The sequence below is a fragment of the Papio anubis genome, unplaced genomic scaffold (genome assembly GCF_008728515.1).
Source record: "Papio anubis isolate 15944 unplaced genomic scaffold, Panubis1.0 scaffold357, whole genome shotgun sequence".
Classification (NCBI taxonomy): domain Eukaryota; kingdom Metazoa; phylum Chordata; class Mammalia; order Primates; family Cercopithecidae; genus Papio; species Papio anubis.
This window is the reverse complement of record NW_022163716.1, coordinates 66,049-90,076: the sequence shown is the minus strand read 5'-3', so window position 1 is coordinate 90,076 and position 24,028 is coordinate 66,049. Positions and strand designations below refer to the sequence as shown.

General features: G+C 38.3%; 2 protein-coding genes across 2 annotated transcripts; both read right to left on the bottom strand.

The window, feature by feature from the left end:
* Window positions 1-911: 911 nt before the first annotated feature.
* Window positions 912-4,666, bottom strand: LOC100999146 (olfactory receptor 6N1). The gene has a single exon (XM_003892877.5). The coding sequence runs from the start codon at window positions 2,153-2,155 to the stop codon at window positions 1,217-1,219; it is 939 nt and encodes a 312-aa protein (XP_003892926.2). The 5' UTR covers window positions 2,156-4,666; the 3' UTR covers window positions 912-1,216.
* Window positions 4,667-8,767: 4,101 nt separating this feature from the next.
* LOC116273097 (olfactory receptor 6N2) lies at window positions 8,768-14,394 on the bottom strand. Its single transcript, XM_031662029.1, has one exon. The coding sequence runs from the start codon at window positions 13,198-13,200 to the stop codon at window positions 12,247-12,249; it is 954 nt and encodes a 317-aa protein (XP_031517889.1). The 5' UTR covers window positions 13,201-14,394; the 3' UTR covers window positions 8,768-12,246.
* Between the last annotated feature and the right edge of the window lie 9,634 nt (window positions 14,395-24,028).

Genomic DNA, 24,028 nt, shown 5'->3' with positions numbered 1-24,028 from the left:
TAAAAGTGTGGTGTTAAAAATACTTTGTGATCTTCTTAGGAAGTTCTATAGAATTCAAAGATTTCTTGTAGCTAATATTTGATCCTCCATTCGTGGAAGGACACATAAAGAATACATAATATTAGCTATTAATTAAATCCCCAGATCTTTCATATGCTACACTTTAGAATTATTTTTCACATGTTTCAAGAAATAATTAGCCATCTCTTAAATAAAGAAATGGTCTAACGTAAAAGTAATCCTATTTCCTGCCACTGACTCGACTCCCATACTTTCTGACATTACACTGGGCATAGATATTAGGACCACTAAGACAGGTACATGAAACTTGTCCAAACAGAACTGTGACAAACTATACTTTTCAAGTACACTATACTTGTATACTATACAAGTATTCCTTCTGGCTAGTTTGCTCCTTTCCTTTGGGGAAAACACCTGAAAGTATTTTTGTTTATTTATGTTTTACTAGATATTGTTCTAAGACTCAGAGTAATGATGAGAGGTCTTGCAGAATAAAATAAAAATAAGTCCTTATTTATTTACTATCACCTACATGTCAGACACTGTGCACTGTGGTTTACAAATCTTAACACTAATATTCAAAAGACTCTTCAAGAAAATATCGTTATCAAATAATGAAATTAAGACTCAGAGATGCTAAGTTACTTTCTAAAGATTAAGTATTTAGCAAGTGACTGAACAAAATATGATTTAAATCCAGATATATGTGAGTTCAAAAAACATGCTTTTTTCTACTGTACCAGTCTTCTCCACATGAAATGATTACAAGTGGTACAAAAAACATCATGAATTTCATATTCTAAATTTTATTTAGCACATTTTGTTTAGGACATGACTGACTATAATTACATTAAGTCAAGTAAATTTTAAAACTGCCTATATATATATATAATAGGTAAGACATAAATTTTAAAAAATCCTAAGTATGATACATAAATATCTGAGTTTTGAAAATCACTGCACCACATCATGTTGAAGGGATGTGTACTTTCCCTAGTCTCTGGTCTCAAACCGAATGTGGCTCCAGCAGACAGTATGAAGGTCGCTGTAACACTGAAAGTCAGTCAGCACTTGCTGCAGCTGCACCACCCCACATAGAAAAGCACTGAATTTTTGGTTTCTCGTCTCTGGCCACTGTTGATCCCTGCGGTCACCATACCCTCAGGTCCAGCCTTGGCCTACTCCCAGCCCCAACTCATGCCAATATCCCAATTCTCTTTAGCTGCCTCCTCATAGCCTCCTTGATCTCCTTGTTGCGCAAGCTGTAGATGAAGGGATTGAGGAAGGGTGTGAGCACTGAGTAGACCACTGCCAGGGCCCGGTCATAGTCCAGTGAGTAACTCTTCCTCAGCCGCACATACATGAAGAGAATGCTCCCATAGAAGACGAGAACCACAGTGAGGTGGGAAGCACACGTGGAGAAGGCCTTCCTCTTGCCGGCAGCTGAGGGAATTCTGAGCACTGTGCAGATGATCCACACATAGGAGCAGAGGATCAGCAAGAAGGTGGCTAGGATCTTGCATGAATTTATAACAAAATCTACTAGGACATTTATAGACGTATCAGTGCAAGCCAAACTCAGTAGAGGAGGGAAATCACAAAAGATGTGCTGAATGCGATTGGGGCCACAGAATGGGAGGCGTGAAATCAAGGAAATTTCAACTACTGGCCCAGCCAAGCCTCCCAACCAACAGCCAATGGCAATCTCTGCACAGAGTGTTGGGGTCATGAGGGTTGGGTAGTGGAGGGGCCGGCAGATGGCTAAATACCTATCGTAGGCCATAGCTGTCAGGAGATAGCACTCAGTTGCTCCAAGGGAGTGAAAGAAATAGATCTGCAGGAGACACCCAGAGAACGAAATGGTCTTTTTCTCACTGAGCAAGTTTGCCAGCATCTTAGGGGTGGTGGCAGCTGTATAGCCAAGCTCTGAGAAGGAGAGAATGCTGATAAAGTGGTACATGGGTGTGTGAAGCTGGGAGTCCAGGCAGACCACCAGGAATATCAGCAGGTTTGCCAACATAGTTGTGAGATAAACGAGAAGCAACAGGAGAAAGAGATAAATCTGGACTCCCTGGAGATGGGGGAAGCCCAGGATGATGAATTCTGTTACCTGGCTCCAGTTCCCTGTGTCCATTGCTCACCATTCATGTCCCTAGATGTGAAGTGTGGAAGGACAGGAAAGAAAGTTGAACTATAGAGGTTCTAACAAGAAGGCAACCCTCAAATTACTATTGCCCTCCCTTCACTCACCTCCAAAGTAAAACCCTCTCAATAAATGCTTTGAGAGGTCAACATTTCAATTCCATGCGTCCCTGCCCTTCCTGTCAACAGCCTCCTTCAGACTATTCACCTTTATGTTTAGTCTTCCCTGACTAACACAGCTCATTTTTGGCCTTCCTAATCCATCCTGTAACCCAGTTGATTTTCTCAGTAGAATCTATATAGATTTTAGAAATTTAAGTGTTTCTAATCCAAGGTATATATTAACATTTATACATATTGTTCGTCTAAGATACAAATCATCATTTATACTGATAATATATTGATACTGTACTGGACCAAATAGATATAATTTGAATATTATTTTCTAACTTCTTATTTTAATTTGTTTTCTTCTTCAACTTTCTGGCTACCAAAGAATCAACTATTTTCCCTTCTGCTCCCTCCTATTCCTTTATGAGAACTCAGGTCTGCTAGCATCTTTCAGGGGCATTAGGTCAGAATTTAGACCTCTTTTGGACACTGGTGAGAGCTCCAGTCAAAAATAAGAAGGTTGTAGTAAATAAAAGAGCCAAAGAAAGACAGGAGGAAAATCTATATTTCTGCATTTCAACTTCAGACTGTGGCCACTTCATCAATTCTTCCTGCCATTTCCCCCTCTATCAACTTCAAATGCTCTTTTCTGGTTTATTGCTTCTGTAGATATTACATATACATGCTCTGCTGTGTTGAGGTCCATGTAACAACAATTGAGTATTTTCAATACTCTAGGTATTATACTTAGAACAGGGACTAAACAGATAAATAAAATGTGGCACCTGATGCTAACAAACTAATATTCTAATACAGAGTATAGAGAAACAACTAACTATTATACAACTCTTTCATGGAATACTCTATCAACGTAAAAACCTGCTATTATTCTCATTTACTAAACAAACAAAAAAGCAAGAGCCTTAAATTCTTTCTCTTTACTCATCCCACAGCCACTGCTCTATTTCTATGTCCCTAAAAGAAAACTCTTCCAAGAGTCGGCTATATGCATTGCCTTTAATGTCTCTCTTTAAGTTCCTTCTTAAACCCACTCTAATTAGATTTGCACTACCACCACTCCATTAAAACCTCCTTTCTCATAGACATTAATTATCTAAGACTTCCTGGATCCAACGGTCATTTCTCACTCTTCAGCTTATTTCGACTATCTATGTATCTTGACAGTGTTGATTTATCCTGCCTGTTCACACACTTCCTTCACTTGATTCTCAGGGTACTATACTTTTGGTTACTTTCTATCTTATTAGTCATTCTTTCTCATTCTGCATCATTAGTTTCTCCTCCATGCCCCACCCTTTCAATGTCACAGTGCCCATGGTCCATGTTTAATCTTTTCTTTCCTCTTCTATATAAACTCAAATCATCTGCTAATGCCATCCAATACCAGAGCTTTAAACACTATAAATGTGTTGAAGACATCTAAATCCATATCTCAGGCAATATTTTTCTCCCCTACTCCAGACTCATATATTTCACTACCTACTCACATCTCCTCTTGTAAGTCTAAGAGCCATCTCAAACTGAACTGCTGGGGGCTCTGCCCCTAGTCTTCCCCATCACAAATGATGGCAACCAATCTTCCAACTGACAAACTAAACTCCTGCAGTCATCCTTGTTTCTGTCTTTCTCTCATATATCCAGGAACTGACTGTGTTTTACCACCTTGGTCCAAGTCACTTTTATCTTACCTCTGTTACTGTAATTGACTCCTAACAGATCTCCCTACTTGCATTTGTACACTTGTAGCCTCATCTTAACACAGCAGAGTGATCCTGTTAAATTTTAAATTAGGCTCTGCGTTTCCATTGATCAAATGTGTTCAGTGACATATCATTTAACAACCTTTGCTGTAGCTCTTTTCTTCTTCTTGAATCTCTTTCACCATTTGGATAGCTCTTTCATTGATTTTATCTTTGCTCAAATTTCACCAGCTCAACTACCTGGGCCACCCTGTATAATAGCAGTGTGCCTCCATCCTTACATCCATATTCCGTACTGCTATTGCCTTTCTCTACTTAACTTTTAACTTTTTTCCCAGAGGACTTACCATGTTCTAAGCTGTAAAATGTACTTATTTCTTATTCCTATTGTTTATTGGTTCTCTTCTCTTTGAGAGTATAAGTTCCTTAAGGGCAAATATTTTTTTCTTTTCTATTTTGTTTACTGGTGTATGTCAAGTGCTTAGAGCCATGTCTGAAATATAGTTACAACTCAATAAACATTTATGTAATTAATATGCAAATCAATTAAGATAACTACTAATTTGCATGTGTAGTAGGAGTTACAAGCCATGGGCTGGATATGGAGATAAATCAGGAACATTTCATAGAACACATAATTTATTATTATTATTATTATTATTATTATTATTATTATTATTTTTGGTGACAACATCTCACTCTATCACCCAGGCTGGAGTGCAGTGTCAGGATCTCTGCTCACTGTAGCCTTGACCTCCTGGGCTCACGCAATCCTCCTCATGCCCCTGCCTTCGCAAGTAGCTGGGACTATAGGCATGCGCCACCACGCCTAGCTAATTTTTGTGTTTTTGGTAGAGACGGGGTTTAGCCATTTTGCTCAGGCTGGTCTTGAATTCCTGGGCTCAAGTGATCTGCCTGCTTTGGCCTCTAAAAGTGCTGGGATTACAGGCATAAGCCACCTTGCCTTGCCAGAATATATAATTTTTATTTGAAGTGAATAAAGTGTCAGAATTGTTTAGATGGAAAAATGAAAAAACAGTATTTGAAACAAAAGGGAGTGCTTGTGCAAAGGCCAAGAGTTACGAAAGACACCGAGTCTTGTCTTTCTGCCTTCCAGGCTTCTTATCACTTCTTCCCTCTCCAGGATCCTAAAATTCATCCAGACTAACTTTGTTTCCTCTGATTTTTCTTGGCATTTTTCTAAACCTAGGGAGCATGTCCATCCCATACACAAAAGCCTTTCTCAATATAAGACTTAATATAGGATGTTTCTCATACTAAGATTCCAGAGACCTACTTCTGGGCCAAACTTTTATATGGGTGATTTTGCTGTAGCATAATTACTTTATTATCCAAAATTTCTTTGTCTTAGTTTTTCTCACTGCATATCCATGTCTATCCACTGCCCAATTCTGCCTTCTGTTTCCTTCGAGTCTTGGATGCATACCTGCCTTCTATAAAGGATTATCCCTAAATGTCTACTTCTCAGACCCTTATTTTCTAGATGTTCTACATTCCTTCCCTTCTAAATATAAATAAAAGGTTCTATTCTAGAGCTGCCTCTTTCCTTCTCTGGCCTCCAGTCCCACTCACAGATGAGTTGTCTAGACTCTGAACCCTTAACTAAATTTTCAGATCTACATAGATGACAGGTCAGAAGATTGAATATGAGAAGCCAGTATCTTGTCCTCTCCTTTCTAAGAAGGTAAAGTTTCCACATAACTCCAAATACTTATTATCACACTATACATTGTATCATCACTCATTAATGACCAGCTATTGTTCCCTCCCTCCATACTCTGCCTAAGCAATCAAAGTCATCAGGATCAGATCAAGTATTATTTTCCATGGAAAACTAGCACCCCCAACTCCCTCATCTTACAAGTTCAAAATTCTCAGAGGTTTGGACCATTTCCTTGTCTTCTTCACACCCCCTTTAAGATGGCAAAAATACTGATGGTTTTCCCTTTTTTAAAAAAAAAATACTTTTATTATTTCTAATTATGATTGTAACTTCTAGTACTGATAAACCTTAAGTTAGTGTTGAAAAAAGCTTTAGGAACTATGCCTCTCCAGTGGCCCCCATAATTTTGGATTTCATTGGATTGTTAGAATATCTTAAATGTATTATATATTTCCAACAGTTCATAAAAAGAAAAGACCTTTAAATATCACAAAAAGGAAGGCTAAAATAGAAGGATAAATCATGTGTATCAAACTTCATATTGTACTTATGTTTCTAATTTTGATTCAGCCCAGCAAAAACTGATATCTTCTCACTCATAAAGGAATTCATGTCCCCACAAATGGGCATCCACCCTCTGCCTGGATTTACAGCACTGGAAGCTTCCTGACCCATAAGACAGTTCTCTCCATTTTTGAAATGCTTTAGTTTACAACTGTCCCTTCCAATGACCAGAAACCTGGCTTTCACCATTATTCTTTGCTTTGCTCTGTGATACAACCCTACTGCTCTGGTCCAGAGTCATGTTTTTAAATACTCTTTTCATCACCATTATAGCAATTTCAGTGTTTGCCAAGTGAGTTTCTGTATTTAGCCTAGACTCCTTTGTTTGCAGCGTACCCTCTCTAGAAATACGCTTTATCTTTTATCAATCTGAAGCCACTTGAACCATTTTCTAGCGCAAGTCTGTTATTTTTTCCCCTAACCATCTAAGTTAAATACTGTTCTTTCACACTTCTAAATTCTCAGTAGTACTTTCTCACTGTCCCCCCAAATATATCCTGTAATGCACTGCAATTATTTTCCATGCATATGTCTTATCACTCCAAAGCAACTCTCTGTGAGCTTCTTGAAATTAATAAGGAAACTTCATACCATGTCGTACCTCCTAGAGTACTTAGCACAATGCCTGATATATCAGAGTTATGGTGGGTAATGAAAAAGAGGGTGATCAAGATGACTTGTGTATCTCTTCCGCTCATCGGTTACTCATCTACTCCCATTTCCTGATATTGGAATCAGGGCTCTCTTAAAACCTACCACATATACAAATTTACATTTATCTTACTTAGGTCCATTGAAATCCTAGTTTATTCCCCTAATTCTAGAAAGCTTTTAGAATATATGCCTTGCATTATTTTCTTCAGATACCACAGCTGCATTATTCATAGTTCATAATTGTTTAGGCATAGGGCCAAAGACCTGGGGGTGAGAAGGGGGATACAATTTTAGAGATTATCTCACTCAATGTCTTCATTTAAAAAAAACAAACAAACAACAACCAAAAAAACTGGGATCCAGAAAGGGGAGAAGACTTGTTCCAGTTTACACAGTTAATTAAAAATATAGTCAATTTACTAATTTTGAAGCCAGACTCTTCACTATAGCATTTGAAAAGCAGAATAACTGTTTTTTAAAATAGTTTCTGTGTTTGAATTATGTGTTTTATGGACCCTGATTATTCAAAACCTCTCCATATTTCTGAATCTTCTAGGTCTCTTAGTGATCAGGCTAAGAAGGAATGTGAAGATGAAAATACCTGCTTGATAAAGTCTTACCTAGAGATTGATGCTGGGGAGGGCTCTGCTACAGCTTAACTCTGGAAGCCCGGCCACTGCTCAGAGTCTAAAATTCAAAGAGAACTTCCTGCTCACTTCCTATGTCTCATTTGCAGTATTATACCCAGCCACTCCAGGGGCCTGGAGGGGTTGAAGTTTATCACTTTGATGGAACCTGTGGGAATAAGTTAAACCATAAAACAAATTCTTCTCCCATAAAACCTGGATTCTTGATAGGGTTCTTACAGAGGCAGAAGCCCATGGGCCTTCTGAGCAGACCTCCTGGGGTCACTAAAGTGCTCTCTCAGGAAGGGAACTGACATACAGCAAGTTCATTAGCTAGTAGTCCTTCATTACCTATTAGTTACTACAACAATAACTACCAGTCCAAGTTGAGATAGAACATGTCTCAAGGCAATTACTTCCTTTAGTAAATAACAATAACTGGTGTGAAAACTAGGTTCAAATGGGTTCCTGTATTGCATGACTTGGGAGTAAGCATACAACTTTCAATTATGATAGGATCTTTATAAAATGTAACTGACCTTCTCTGACCCTGAAAGCGTGAGGACAGGGAGACACGGAGGACATAAATACCATTAAGGCCGACTTCTCATCTTGTCTGTTGCTCATATTTAGAGCAGTTATATGTTGTCTTACACACTGCATTCTCCTCTCCACTCTAATGTTACCTGCTCCGTAAAGAGTGCTGCTTCAGAACCCTGGATTTCAGTTCCAGCCATTCTTCCAAATACTTATGTGACATTAAGCACTTCATTAAGCCTTGGTTGGCAATACTGCCAGAAGGGTGGATTTTAAATATTCTTGCCACAAAATAAAAATGATAAGTACTATATGTGAGGTGATAAATATGTTAATTAGCCTAATTTGAGCATTCCACTCTGCATACATGTATCAAAACATCACATATATAATTGTTTGTCAGATAAAAATTTTAAAAAGTATAAAGAAGATTTACTTTCCTCATATAAAAGTAATAATCAAATGTGATAATGTAAAAAGGTACTTACAAACTATAATATAAACTATGAGAAGAATTAAATAATTTTTGTCACTTTCCCCATCCCACCCACACTTTCAATATTCTTCATCCAAGTTTATATTTTTTTTCTATCTCCTACTTTCTTTCTGGAAGATTTTTTTTTTTTTTCAAACTGAGTTGCAAGTATTTAATATTTTGTTTGTGGTAAATAGATTTTTAACTAATAACATAATTTTTGAGTCAAAGTATTATTTTGTTTTTTGATTTGTATACATAGAGTTTAAGTAATAATTTTATTTACTTAATGACTAAAGGTTTATTCAAGTTTTCTAAATCCCTATAAGGCAATTAAGGGTTAAATAAACCACTACCTTTTAAATTAAATTTTCCACCTTGTCAGTTTCATTTCAATTACTTCTTTTCTGTGAATTAGAATATCATCTATTCCTAAAATATGTCCATCAATTCTTCTAGAATATCATCTATCCCTAAAATATGTCCATCAGTTCTGCTACCCTCCCTCCAAATGTTATTCTGTCTCTACTTGTGTTGGGGTAAATGTTTAATGACTGACTTTCCTCTAACAAAGATTCTCTACTTCATTGAACTCTAGTTCTCTTTTTGACTAAACCTCAACCTTGGCTTACAAAATCTATAGACTGTCAGCAAAAATTATTTCATCCACCCTCCCCACCTTCCCTCCCCCACCACATGTATTAAAAGACTTAAACACTGACATAGTTTCTAAGAGCTCAAGGCCATAGATGATCCTAGGATCTCTTTAAGTGCCTGCCTGAGAAAATTCAAAGCTACCAAAATAATTTATGTCTATGTGTGTGTGTGCATGTGTGTGTGTGTTTGTGTGTGTGTATATATTTTTATATCTGTATATTACTGATTAAATCTGTCCTTACCACTTTAGCGTCTGCATTGTTTAGCTTTGACATAGCCTACCATTTTAAAAAAGGCCCTGATTTATAACATTTGCTGATTGGCATAGTGCTAATACTCCCACTGTATCTGATTCCAAGCTATTGGTGCCACAGAATTTCTAATAAGTTGTCAATCATTTCTCAAAAACTATGAGCAGACTTTAGCACATAACTGCCGGTCTTTTTTATGTTATCACATGACTTGAACCTGTAACTCCATTGACTTCCTCAGTACTAACTAACCTCTCACCCTCTTGTAATGTCTTTTACCACCACTGTTCACAGAAAATGACTGTATATAGCAAAAATAGTAGCAATGTACTGTGTGTTTATTTTAAAAAAATATATGATAAAATAGTGTGGATGACAGCAGGGAGGATTTGGAATAAAGGACATACATATATGTGCAAAGGTTCTCTACCTAGTTCATGAATCTGGTGAGACAAAACACATAACAAATCAAGAAAAGCAGATTTGTTACTCACAGACAGGCAGCAATGAGAAACAGAAGCCTGGGGTTCATGACAAGCCCATTCCCACAGCTCAGGAAAGCTTCCCAGACTGAATGGACTTTTACTACACATGCCCCACATTGCACCACAGCGGAGGGACCCAAAAAGCACTAGTGTTTGGAAAACAGATAGACAGTTAATTATAAACATACATTTATCATGCGTCCTAGCAATCCTACACTTATGCATTTTCTCAAATGACATTAAAATGTATGTTTACACATAACCATATCATGTTAAAAATGAATATTATCTAGAGATAGCTTACCGGCCCACCAAAGTCTGTGAGTAAAAAAATAAATACAGATCCAGAAAAGATAACCTAGTATGATGCACGGTGACTAAGTAAGGACCAGCTACCAGTATTATCCAAGGAAATTCAAAAGGCAGATGTAGACAAGTTGAGGTGGGATGTGCAGAAAACAGGTGAGTACAACTAGGGAAGACCAATGCATTCTGTGGAAGAGTGAGTTTCGGTAATGATTAGAATCATTATGTCATTGTTAAAGGCCAAATATGTTATTGATCAGGTGTGGGTAAGATTCATTACATGTTTCATTCATTACACTTGCATTGAATACTCATCCTATTTAGGTGCTGTGCTAGATTCTGGACATACAACAAATTAAAAAACTGAAATAATTTGAGATGAAATCTAGTTTATAGATGCTTGTAGGAAAGAATGACAAACCATATGTATCTATACATACATAAATGTCCACAAACACATAAATTGCCATACATATTTTGAAGAGAAGCAAAACACACTTCAGAGATAAAAATGAGTGACATAAATTAGACTGAGTGTTCAGAAGTCCTCTCAAAGCAGGCATCACTGGAAATTGATATTTGAACAGAAAAATCACACAATTAAGAGGAGTGAGCCAAATGAAATATTGGGGAAAAAACAGGGTGAAGATCCTGAAGCCAGAAAAATCCGTAATGTATTTGAAGACCTGAAAGGTAATCAGGTAGCTAGGGAAGAGGGAGCTGAGGGAGAAGAGGTATGAGTCTATGTTGGAGAGGAAGGCAGGGAAGAATTTTGTTTAGCCTTATAAAGTATGGTGAGGCTTTGAATTTTATCTTAAGGGCAATTGAGAATTTCTCATGTTTTTATAAAATGGTATATACAATTCAGATTTCAAATACATTAATTTATATTTTGTGTGGAAAATATATTAGAATAGAATGAGAGTAGGAGAAAGGAATGTGGGTAGAATATTATTATATTAATCCAGTTGAGAGATGTTGGCAATTTACACCAGGGTAGAAACACTAAAGTGAATAAGAAATAAATTGATTCAAGAATATATTTTGTGAAAAGATTGGCATACGTTAATAATTGATCACAATTATGAGTGGAAGAAAAGGAAGCAAAATGGAATATTTAAAATTTTCTAGAAGAAACACAGGGAAACAAAAGCATCAAGATTTCACAGTTAGGAATTTTAAGAAATCAATTTTGACATGTTAAGTTTTAAATTATTAAGAATTCCAATCCAGGCACTGTTGATAAGTGGGAAGTTGAATATATAAGTCTAAATCTCAGAGAAAAAAATGTGGTTTGGAGATAAAAATTTAAGAGCCCTTGTGATAGACAGAGATCGTATTTAAATCCATAAGAATAACTCTGAGTATCTAGGGATATAGCACAGCAGGACAACGAAGGCTGGGAAAGACTCACCAGAAAGATAAGAAGAAAATTGGGAGGTAATGATGTCATGAGATTTAGGGAGACTTAAGGAGTAAAAGCTAAGAGAGTTGAGGAATTAAAAACTGGTCGTCTGTGTCAAGAGTTCAGGAGAGAGGAAGGAAAAGAAGTTTCTGATGAATTTGGCAGCATGGAGGTCAATAATGGCCTTCACAAAATATTAGTTGGAAGGTCTGAGCCAAAATAAGATTGGAATAAGCTGAGAAGTGAATATGAAGTAAAGAAGAGGAGATATGGTGTTTTGAGAAGTTTGACTGGAAAAAGGAGCAGAGAAATTGATCTCTAGCTGGATGCATATGTGTGGCCAAGGAAATACACATGCTTATTTTTTAAAAGAAGAATGTAGATACTAAAATATTCTTAAATGCTGACATAAGTGATCAAGTAAAAAATGGAAAAAGTAGAGATGTAGAAAATGAGAAAACCATAAAGAAATGAAGTATTTGAAGAGCTGAAAGGAAGTGAAATTCAGAGCACGTGTGATGATGGGAAGATTATTCAAGGCCAAGCTAAAGGGACATAGAACTTTTATGAATTGAACATTGAGGTGAGAAAGGACATTGGAAGAAAGTCAATGGTGAGCAACACTAGCTTTATCTCTCTTCTGGAAGATGGTCCTCCTGATGCCTTTAATGACCTCCTTGTTACGAAGACTGTAGATAATTGGATTGACCATTGGTGTTAGTACGGAGTAAACTATAGCAAGTGCTCGGTCAAGGGTCAGTGAATAGCTCTTCTTTAGCCTCACATACATGAAGATGATGCTCCCAAAGAAGATGAGGACTACAGCAAGATGTGAGGCACAGGTAGAAAAGGCCTTCTTTCTTCCCGATGCTGTTTTTATCTTCAGCACAGCCCCAATGATCCTTGCATAAGAAAACATGATAAAGAAGAAAGTGATAAGAATTATGAAAGCATTAGTGGCAAAGTCCACCAGAATGTTAGTGGACGTGTCCTTGCAGGCCAAGCTCAGCAAAGGTGGAAAGTCACAGAAAATGTGTTGGATTTCATTGTAAGCACAGAATGGGAGCTGGGAGACCAGGATGACCTCAGAAATGGGACACAGGAAGCCACAAATCCAACAAGCAGCAGCCATCTTGGCACAGAGTGTGGTGGTCATAATTGCAGAGTACTGGAGGGGCCGACAAACGGCCAGGTATCTATCATAGGCCATGGCTGTAAGAAGGTAGCATTCAGAAGCTCCCAAGGAGTGGAAGAAGTAGGTCTGAAGGAGGCATCCTGCAAAAGAAATGGTTTTCTTCTCACTGAGAATATTAGCTAGCATCTTAGGGATAGTGGTAGCTGTATACCACAACTCCAAGAAGGAAAGAACACTGACAAAGTGGTACATGGGTGTGTGCAGAGCTGCATCCAGTCGGATGACTGAGAAGATGAGCATGTTGCCACAGATGGTGAACAGGTATGCCAACAGCAGCAGGACAAAAAGCCAGCCCCTGACATAGCCCACACTGGCAAAGCCAAGGAACACAAATTCAGCCAGGCTTGAATGGTTGTGTTGATCCATGGGAGGCTGAGGTAAAGAAGGAAAGAAGAAAACATTGGATTGATATGACTGCTGAATCCATGCCAAAACTTCATTTCTCTCTCCCTCTTTTTAACTTAAAAGTAGCACTAAAATTACTACTATTACTCTCACTACTATTACTATTACTGTAAAAACAGTAATAGCCAACTCTTCTTAGCACTTAACTATTCATCAAACATTTTTACAAGTGTCTTGCATTCAATATTTACTTAATTTGTATACTTCAATGAGATAAGCACCATTGTTTTGCCTATTTTGCAAATAAGAAAATTCAGGAATAGAGAGAAAGAAACAATTAGAACACTTTTCTATTTCCTATAGATACTATTTCAAGGAAACAACATTTAGACCATCCTCAAACATTCTAGCTCTGTACTATATGACTGTTCCCAAACATTCTAACTCCTCTTCCCAGGTCATAGTTTTTCCTTCAGTTAAGTCTTAAAGAGTGAATTTTGGGCATGAGATTAATATAGTAGCAAATCTTTTCTTATTGTTCAGCTCAGTTCATATTTATTGAACAAATATGTGTCAGGCAGAAAGAACATAAAATTCAGCAACGTACAGTCTCTGCCACCAGAAAGCTTACAACCCTATAGAGAAGCAGACATCTCAATAGGATTTGTAAAGTACGGAACACTTCAGAGTGCCTGAGAAGTGGCTCATTTCTCAGGCCCGGATGACTGAAAAAAAACTTTTAGAGGAAGCCCATAAGATGAATTTTCCAAGAAGATCTGGGATCAGCTATGTAAAAGAGAAAAAGAAATATTTCAGACAAAAATAAAAGCATTGAGCAGCAAGCAGCCCACGTTAAGGAAACACATGTTCCCCTCTATGGTAAGCAAACTGGGAAAGCTCACTCAGTGCTTTAAGACCTTAGCTCCATAGATGTAGGGCATAACTGAAGAATGTTTGCTAGATGAGTGACCTGGTCAGATGTAGACTTTTAAAACATAACTAAAATTTAGCTATTCTGACCTCAAGCTCGGAAATGAAGGTGTGAATTTGCCTTGTGGGTATTGCTGACAGGAAGATAGGTTAGGGTGGTTAGCGTGTTTGGTGTAAGAATGCAGATTCGGCCGGGTGTGGTGGCTCATGCCTGTAATCCCAGCACTCTGGGAGGCCAAGGCGGGCGGAAGTCAGGAGATCGAGACCATCCTAGCTAACACGGTGAAACCCCGTCTCTACTAAAAAATACAAAAAAACTAGCCGGGTGAGGTGGCGGGCACCTGTAGTCCCAGCTACTCCTGAGGCTGAGGCAGGAGAATGGCCTGAAACCAGGAGGCGGGGCTTGCAGTGAGCTGAGATCGCGCCACTGCACCCCAGCCTGGGCGACAGTGCGAGACTCCATCTCAAAAAAAAAAAAGAAAAGGAAAGAAAAAGAATGCAGATTCAAAAACAAACATGATAAGTGGCAATAAACATGCATCTTGTGTTTTCATAAAATCAATTATATAAATACAGGTGAAAAGTATATAGCTGGCTTGGTGAAATTTCATACAAAATACTATTCTAATTATTCTTAAGCAAAATGTGTAACAGATGCAAAAAGAAAACAACAACAGAAATCACAATGCAACTTTAAATGCATAAAATGGCAACCAGTGCCAGTCACACCAGACCCTGTGTAGATCATACTGCAGTTGAAGAGAACTGCTCAATTCTAGTTATCATACTGACAAACCAGTCTCTTGCTTATTTTCATCATCCTAACACTCGTCACAATGGCTGTCACATTAAAAGTATTCAATAAGATATTAATAACCAAACGAATTAATTTAAACAATTCATTTAATAATTAGTAGACCAATACTTTCCCTGCACCTCTACCGCTCACCCAACACCGAGCATTTCTTTCAAACTCAAATGCCCTGCAGTAGAAATAAACTTCTCGGTTTGATATTTTAGAATATGAAATTCATTGGAAGCAGTTGACACTTAAAAGACTCTTCTTGATTCTCTTCTAACCTAAAGAGACTGTACATTCACCTCTCCAATTACGGGAGACAGATATGTTAAAAAAGAAATTCTTGCTTCATTACATTTCATTTTCTTCCAAGTCATCTCTCTTCTTTTCTCCATCTGGGAACTGCTTCTCATCCTTCAAAATCAGATCAAATCTTAACTCCTTAAATATACTTCTACTGAACACCTCAGAAAAAGAATTATTTAGTCCTTTTCTATGCCCTCATAATATTTACATTGAGCACATTGTTACCTTTTTAACAAGTCTGTCTTCCCCATAAATTGTTAAGATCTTTGAGAGCAAATGTAGTACTTCGTTAATTATTATATATTTTCCTGCTGATGCCTGGAACAATAAGTATAGAATTGTGAACTCAATTAATGTTGTATTCTAGCCTAAATTTGAGTTATATTTTCTCTATTGCACCTGAACACATCCTTTTTGTTGTCTTCTTAGCAATTCAAAGTTTACAGTATTCTAATAAACTTAGCTTCTCAAATTTAGTCTGGCCTCAACTTTCCCTAATCCTGTTGAAAGACCCATCATTGCTCTCCCTGACTCAGAGAAATTAAATTCAAGAAATAGTTTTGATCATCTTTTGTGTACAAGGAACTGTTGTTGGTAATGTTTCCTCTTTATACCAGTTAGATTTTCTGAAGCCAACTGTATTTGTAGATCAAGTAAGGTCTAGCAAACATAATAATTTCAGGAGCACCCTAAAGGCCTCTGGACCCCAAATTATTGCATGACCAAATGTCTTTACTCTTCCAAACAGAAAATCTGTGTAAGGCCTTCTCTAGGATAAGCATTTTCAAATGCAGCTTCTCCTGAGAGAATACAATATAAATGCTCCTCAACTTACAAAGGGGTTACAGACAATAAACCTACGATAATGAAAATAAGTTGAAAATGCATGGAATATACCCAAACATCCTATGTTAGCCTAGCCTCCCTTACATGTGCTCAGAGAACTTGCATTAGCCTACAGTTCGGCAAAATCATCTAACACAAAGCCGATTTTATAATAAGGTATTGAATATCTCATGTATTAATCTGTTGAATATGTATTGCTTTCATATTACTGTAAAGTAGAAAAATTGTAAGTAGAATTATCGTTCGTTGGAGACTGTCTATACCTCTTTAGATGTTCTCAATCACAGCCTCTATTTTACAAATAATTGTTTAAGAAACCTCTACTTTCTATCACCTGTGTCAGCACTTGACCAATCTGTGACAGCACACACATAAGATAATTTCTTGTCTCTCAACGTTTTAAAAGCAAATGTTTGCTAAACTCTTGGTTGTAGAATGAAGTAAGAATCAAATGGAGGGAATGGTGGACAAGATGGCCTTCAAAGTCTCTTCCAATTCTGATACTCTGAGATTATCAAAATTGAATTATTTCAAGTCCCAGTTGCTTAACTCACATTTTCACTAAACTGATTGTTGGATTTCAAAGTAGTGTCTGTTTTCAAGTCCCTTATTATCAGTCCCACCTTTGCAATCCCTGATCAATACAGTTAATGTGCCCCCTAGTTCACCTACCAACCACTGAACATCATTCAGTGTCTGCTTTGATCTTGCCTGGATCAGTATATGTGTGGGAGATGGACACTGGATCTATAAGCCCTTTCTCCTTTATAGCAAGTCTCATCCTCCTGAGGCAGAGTCCCCAGAGCTAACACTAACTGTTTTGCCACAGTGACAGAAGGAAGGGAGACCTCCAACCCCAGAGGCAGGTGAGAATCAGGCTCAGGGGAGACTCCTGGGAAGCCAAGTTTACCTCTCACCTGCAGAGGTGGGCTCAGAAAAGTCTTTTCCAAATGTTTGCTATCTCATCACCCTCCTTTGCCACTCCTATTCCCTCATCACTAGTGACTTCCGAACCTAGACTCTTGGGCTCTGGATCTGAAAACATGACCCTAATCCTCCCAACACTCTTCTCACAAACACATGCACTCTCACATTTCTTGACTCACCTCAGAAATCCAAAGAGACACTGTTTCCCCTCATCATTTTAGCCAATTACTTTTCCTGATAATGTGCTGAATCCCACCTAATACTCTTCCTTTGAGAAGCCTCTCTGATAAGAGCTGCCTGTTCTTAAAACAAACAAACTGGGGTTGTGGAGCTTCAGAAACCTTAATTTGAATTGTAGTTCCAATTAAAGACCTGTTTACCTGACCATTTGCCAAGCAACACATATTGTTCTAAGCACAATGTATGTACTAATACAGTCCTCATAATTACTCTATGAGGTTAGTATGACTGTTATTCCCATTTTACATTTGAGAAAACTGAAGTACAGAGAGTTTAATAATGTATACAAGCTCATACAAGTGCTCTACAGAATTATAAACCCAATCACTCTGACCCCAGAGTCCATGATCATCACCTCTAAGCTCCACTGCCTCGGAAATGTTCCTAATGGTCAAAGGAGCATAACCAAGGTCACATTACCGTAACGTGTTACCTCTTTTAAAGTCTGTACTCTTAACTACTACTCTTTACCTATGTACCCTCAGGCAGTTGTGTATTTATTTGAACCAGTATTTTATTATGTATAAATGTGTGTTGTGAGAATTAAGATAAAATGGAAACACTAACTACAATAGTTTTAAAGTGTGTTAGTTTACATTTCGCACTTCATGTTGCAGATGTAGAATACCTGTTTGGCAACTAAACTTCTTTAAATAATTAACTTTGCCTAAGTGACTTAGCATCTCACAGCCTTATTTTCTTTACCTTTAAACTGAACATATTCGGGTTGCTTTGAGAATTAAATGACAGGACAGGGCCTTCCAGCAAAAGAAAGGAACATACCAATAATCTAACAAAATTAGGTTTATTGACTCACTGCAATGTGGGTGATCACACACCACTGGAGTTGTGGGACATTTCTGTAAGAGAGTGTTAGATAGAAATTATTGCAGGATGTGGGCTCACATTAGGCAATTTTAGGTGAGGAGGAAGGGTTCAAGAAAGCTAAGCTTGTTCTGGATTTGGTCCTGTCAATTGCTAGAAATAATTCCATGATTAGGTATCTTAATGAATCTATTTATTAAGGTAGACTAAATCTGTAATTGAGAAAGATCATATCAGTCACTCATTTTAACTAGAAAACTAAATATATTTTTCTGATTGTACAGTCTTATATGTAATTAGACAGGATTATTAAGTGGTATTTTTTTTCCTCTCACTTCATTGTGGTCACAGAGTGACTTTGTCTGATGTTGGTATTCTGTGAGAATATCATGAGCTAGCTTGTGTTTCGCTCAGATAAAATATATAAAGAGCAAAATATAAAGTCTTGTACATAGTAAGTGATCCATAAACTTTAAGTCTCTCTCCCTCCTACCCGTCATACTCTTTTCCTTTTTAGTGTTTCTAAGATTAATTGACAATGTTCCCTATTAGAGAACTGTATTACAAAACAGTCACAATAAACATGTAGCTCTGGATTGTTTGAAATTTAGTTTTCATGAACTGAAATCCATCTCCTCGTCACTTCCCCCCTTGTCACTTCCCCTCATTGGTCCTATGGCAACTTTCTGAATCCAGCATAACACTGAGTTCTGCCAATACTAGAACCCAGCTTTCAAACTTTCAAACCCTGCCTTGATGAATTTTCTTCCAGCTAAATGGCCTCCAGCTTGTCTATAATAACCCAGGTTTCCATCTGGGTTATTAACTTTTGAGTGTTACTGTTGATTGAGTAGAGACTACTGTGACACACTCCTAGATCCTTCTCTTGAAAGCCATTTTTAAATAAACATTCTTTAGGAAAAACTACCCATCTACCTATAAATTCTCCTAACAATACTCTCATCCAAGCCACATTTTTGTTTTTCTCCCCAAAGTGTATCCAGGATATGTTCCTAAGACTGGGATCATGCAAAGAGAGCAAAATAAAAATTAAGATCCCTAGTAACAACTACATAGAGCTAGGAGAGACATTGTGCAAAGTACCTAAGGATGCTGGCTCAGAAATCAGACTCATCAGTGAGGAGATGCCAAGTTGGAAACTAACATAAAAATAATATGTAACCACTATTAATTTGTCCTGAGAATATAATTTATCCTAAGATTATAATTTAATCAATATGAAATTTACCTATCTATACAGGATCTAATAAATACTTCAGGGCAGGAGCAGGCAAACTTTTTCTTAAAGGGCCATATAGTAATTATTTTAGACTTTTCAAGCCCTCCTCTTAATCTCGTATTGGATGTTGTCCCTTCTAAATCTCATAATCATGACTAAGACCCCAAAAGCAAATGCAACAAAAACAAAAATAAATAAATGGGACCTAATTAAACTAAAAAGTTCTGCACAGCAATAGAAATAATCAGCAGAGTAAACAGACATACCACAGAGTGGAAGAAAATATTCACAAACTATGCATCCAATGAAAGACTAATATCCAGAATCTACAAGGAACTCAAAACAACCAAAAATCCTATCAAAAAGTCGGCAAAGGACGTGAATAGAAAATTCTCAAAAGAGAATATACAAACAGCCAACAAATATATGAAAACAATGCTCCACATTACTAATTATCAGGGAAATGCAAATTAAAACTGTAATGAGATACCAACTTACTCCTGCAACAATGGCCATAATCAAAAAGTTAGAAAGTAATAGATGTTAGCAGGGATGTGGTGAAAAAGGAACACTTTTGCACTGCTGGTGGGAATGTAAAGTAGAACAACCACTATAAAAAATAGTACTAAGATTCCTTAAAGAACTAAAAGTAGAACTACCATTCAATCCAGCAATCCCACTACTAGATATTTACTCAAAGAAAAAGCAGTCATTATATGTTTGTAGCAGCACAATTTGCAATTGCAAAGATATGGAACAAACCTAAGTGCCCATCGACCAGTAGATAAAGTAGATAAAGAAAATGTTTGTATATACACCATGGAATACTACTCAGCCATTAAAAGGAATGAAATAATGTTATTTGTAGCAAGTTGGACGGAGCTTGAGACCATTATTCCAAGTAAAGTAACTTGGGAATGGAAAACTAAATATCGTACGTTCTCACTTGTAAGTGAGAGCTAAGCTATGTGGATGCAAAGGCATAAGAATGATACAATGGATTTTGGGGACTCAGGGAAAGGTGACGAGGATGAGAAATAAAAGCCTACATATTGGGTATGGTGCACACTGCTCAGATGACATGTGCACCAAAATCTCAGAAATCACCACTAAAGAACTTATCAATATAACAAAAAACCACCTGTACTCTGAATACTATTGATTTTTTTTTTTTATCTCATGTTGAACTGTAACGAGTTTAGATGCTGTCCTCTCGAAATCTCATGTTGGATGTGGGACTTGGTGAGAGGTGTTTGGGTCATGTTGGGTCATGGGGGTGAATTCCTCATGGCTTGGTTCTATTCTCCATCATTTGTTTTTGTGAGATGTTGTTGTTTAAAAGTGTGTGGCATCTCCTCCCCCTCTTGCTCTCACTCCACCACGTGAGACTCTGTCTCAAAAAAAAAAAAAAAATCATATCAAGTGTCTCCTCAGATCACAGCAAAATGAAACTAGAAATCAATTCCAAAGGAACTCTCAAAGCTTTAAAACTACTTTAAAGTTCATATGGAACCAAAAGAGAGCCGCATTACCAAGACAATCTTAAGCCAAAAGAACAAAGCTGGAGGCATCACGATACCTGACTTCAAACTATACTGCAAGGCTACAGTAACCAAAACAGCATAGTACTGGTACCAAAAGAGAGATATAGAACAATGGAACAGAACAAAGCCCTCAGAAATAATACCACACATCAACAACCATCTGATCTTTGACAAACCTGACAAAAACAAGAAGCGGGGGAAGGATTCCCTATTTGATAAATGGTGCTGGGAAAACTGGCTAGACATATGTAGAAAGCTGAAACTGGATCACTTCCTTACATCTTACACAAAAATTAATTCAAGATAGATTAAAGACTTAAATGTTAGAACTAAAACCATAAAACCCTAAAAGAAAACCTAAGCAATACCATTGAGGACTTGGGCAAGGACTTCATTTCTAAAACACCAAAAGCAATGGCAACAAAAGCCAAAATTGACAAATGGGATCTAATTAAACTAAAGAGCCTCTGCACAGCAAAAGAAACTACCATCAGAGTGGACAGGCAACCTACAGAATGGGAGAAAATTTTTGCAACCTACTCATCTAACAAAGGGCTAGTATCCAGAATCTACAAAGAACTCAAACACATTTACAAGAGAAAAGCAAACAACCCCATCAACAAGTGGGCGAAGGATATGAACAGACACTTCTCAAAAGAAGACATTTATGCAGCCAACAGACACATGAAAAAATGCTCATCATCACTGGCCATCAGATAAATACAAATCAAAACCACAATGAGATACCATCTCACACCAGTGAGAATGGCGATCATAAAAAGTCAGGAAACAACAGGGGCTGGAGAGGATGTGGAGAAATAGGAACACTTTTACACTGTTGGTGGGACTATAAACTAGTTCAACCATTGTGGAAGACAGTGTGGCGATTCCTTAAGGATCTAGAACTAGAAATACCATTTGACCCAGCCACACTATTACCGGGTATATACACAAAGGATTATAAATCATGCTGCTTTAAAGACACATGCACATGTATGTTTATTGAGGCACTATTCACAATAGCAAAGACTTGGAACCAACCCAAATGTTCATCAATGATAGATTGGATTAAGAAAATGTGGCACATATACACCATGGAATACCATGCAACCATAAAAAAGGATGAGTTCATGTCCTTTGTAGAGACATGGATGCAGCTGGAAACCATCATTCTCAGCAAACTATGGCAAGGACAAAAAAACAAACACCGCATGTTCTCACTCATAGGTGGGAATTGACAATGAGAACACTTGGACCCAGGAAGGGGAACATCACACACCGGGACCTGTCGTGGGGTGGGGGGAGGGGGGAGGGATAGCATTAGGAGATATACCTAACGTAAATGACGAGTTAATGGGTGCAGCACACCAATATTGCACATGTATACATATGTAACAAACCTGCACGTTGTGCACATGTATCCTGGAACTTAAAGTATAATAAAAATAAAATAAAATAAAAAATGCACTATGAATACTTAGGCAAAATAATAATAATAATAATAATAATAATAATAATAATAATTTCCTAGTATTTGATTCACTGGGTTGAACAGTTTAGGCTTCAGGTCAGTAGGAGGTGCCCATGGGTGAAATCCAGCTGCAGCTAAAGCAGGTGGGTAAACGCAATACCTCAATGGTGAGCAGAGGTCCTAGCCTTGCCAGAGGTATCTGGGGAATCTCTCAGTGAGATGCACTAGGTATTTTCAGGGGGAGGAGCGGGAGCCACCACAGTTTTCCTTCCCAGACATCGGATGTGATCCTTCTTCCAGTCACATTCCTAACTTGATGTTCCGGTTATTCAGATTAGACAGGCACTTCTTTTTATCTGCAGGAATCCTGACGTTCTATGTAGAGGGGGATTGTGACTCTACCTCTCATGCAAGCCTGAACCTGGAGGGCATTCCTCCTATGGGGATGTGTCATACCGAAGTATTTCAGAAAGGTTGTCTACAGATGCACACATGCTGAGTTCTCATAGCAGAAGTCTCAGCTGTGTTTGCAGTGGTAATCAGTGGGGAGAAAAGTCCCATTCTCTTATACTCTTCACAAGCATCAGGGCTGCCTGACTGTCAGAGTAGATTCACAGACATTCCCCAACTAGCCCAGCACTGCACCTGTGCCTCTTCAATCCCATAAGCGGAAAGTTCAGGGACTTAAGGACCGTAATATGGCCTCTTCTCTCTCATGGGATACTCCCTCAGTGTGGTGCACTCCCCCTTCCCCTAGAAGTAGAAGTCCCTTAGGGCCAGACTACTGTGAATCCTGCTGCTCCCCTGGGTCGAGCCACCCAGTGGGGCTTCCACACTCCACACTGTTGCTGAGGAGTGTCTGCAAGGGATCCTGTGATACGACCTTTCCTCTAGTCTTCCAGCAGCAGGTACCGCACCAGCTCTGATGGGGATGGGAGGGAAGTTAGTAGACTCTAAGGTTTCCTTAGTTAGAAATAGCCTTAGTGTGTTGGCTTTCTTGAATGTCAGCTGTAGAAATAATGTATTGGAGCATGTGAATAGATTCAAGACCTCCTGGCTAGCCGGGATGATCCAGTCAATGGCAATAGTAGAGATTACACAAAAGTTTTCTCCTTCCTAAACACAGTGTAATTGTGCCTCCAGATGTTGTAAAAGGCTATCCTGGTTGCTTCCAGCCAGCAGGTGGTACTCCTAAAAGAACACCAGCTGCAATGTGGAATTTGTGCTTGCCGTATGTTACCCAGGGAAGGTGGTCTGGCATCTCAAGCAATTTGTAGGTGTCCCAAAGCTCCCATGGAATTCCTAATATCTCTACACATTGTGTTACGCTACCAAGGTGGGTCTAGGAGCAAAGCCAGGTGGGAGCTGAGTCAGGTAAGTCTGTACTCTGGCTCCTCTGCAGGCAGTGACCCCAGAGGGCAGTTCCCTGGCTGCTGGGGTAATGTTCTGAGGAAGAATGTAGCTTTCTCTGCTGCACAAAAGACTCCAAACAGGCAGTGGGGTGTAGTAAGTGGCAATAAGCCCCACTTAGCTCTCACACACTTGGCAGGGCAGGTCTCACATATACAGTGTTCTGCTGGCAGCAGCTAGTTGAGTTCCAGGCAGCCTTCACTCAGAAGGCTTATGCCCCAAACCATTATGCACTGGCTTGAACCCAAACCCCAAGGGAGACAGAAAGCATGGCTTTCAGGCCATACCCCTCCGTTTTGCTCATAAAGCAG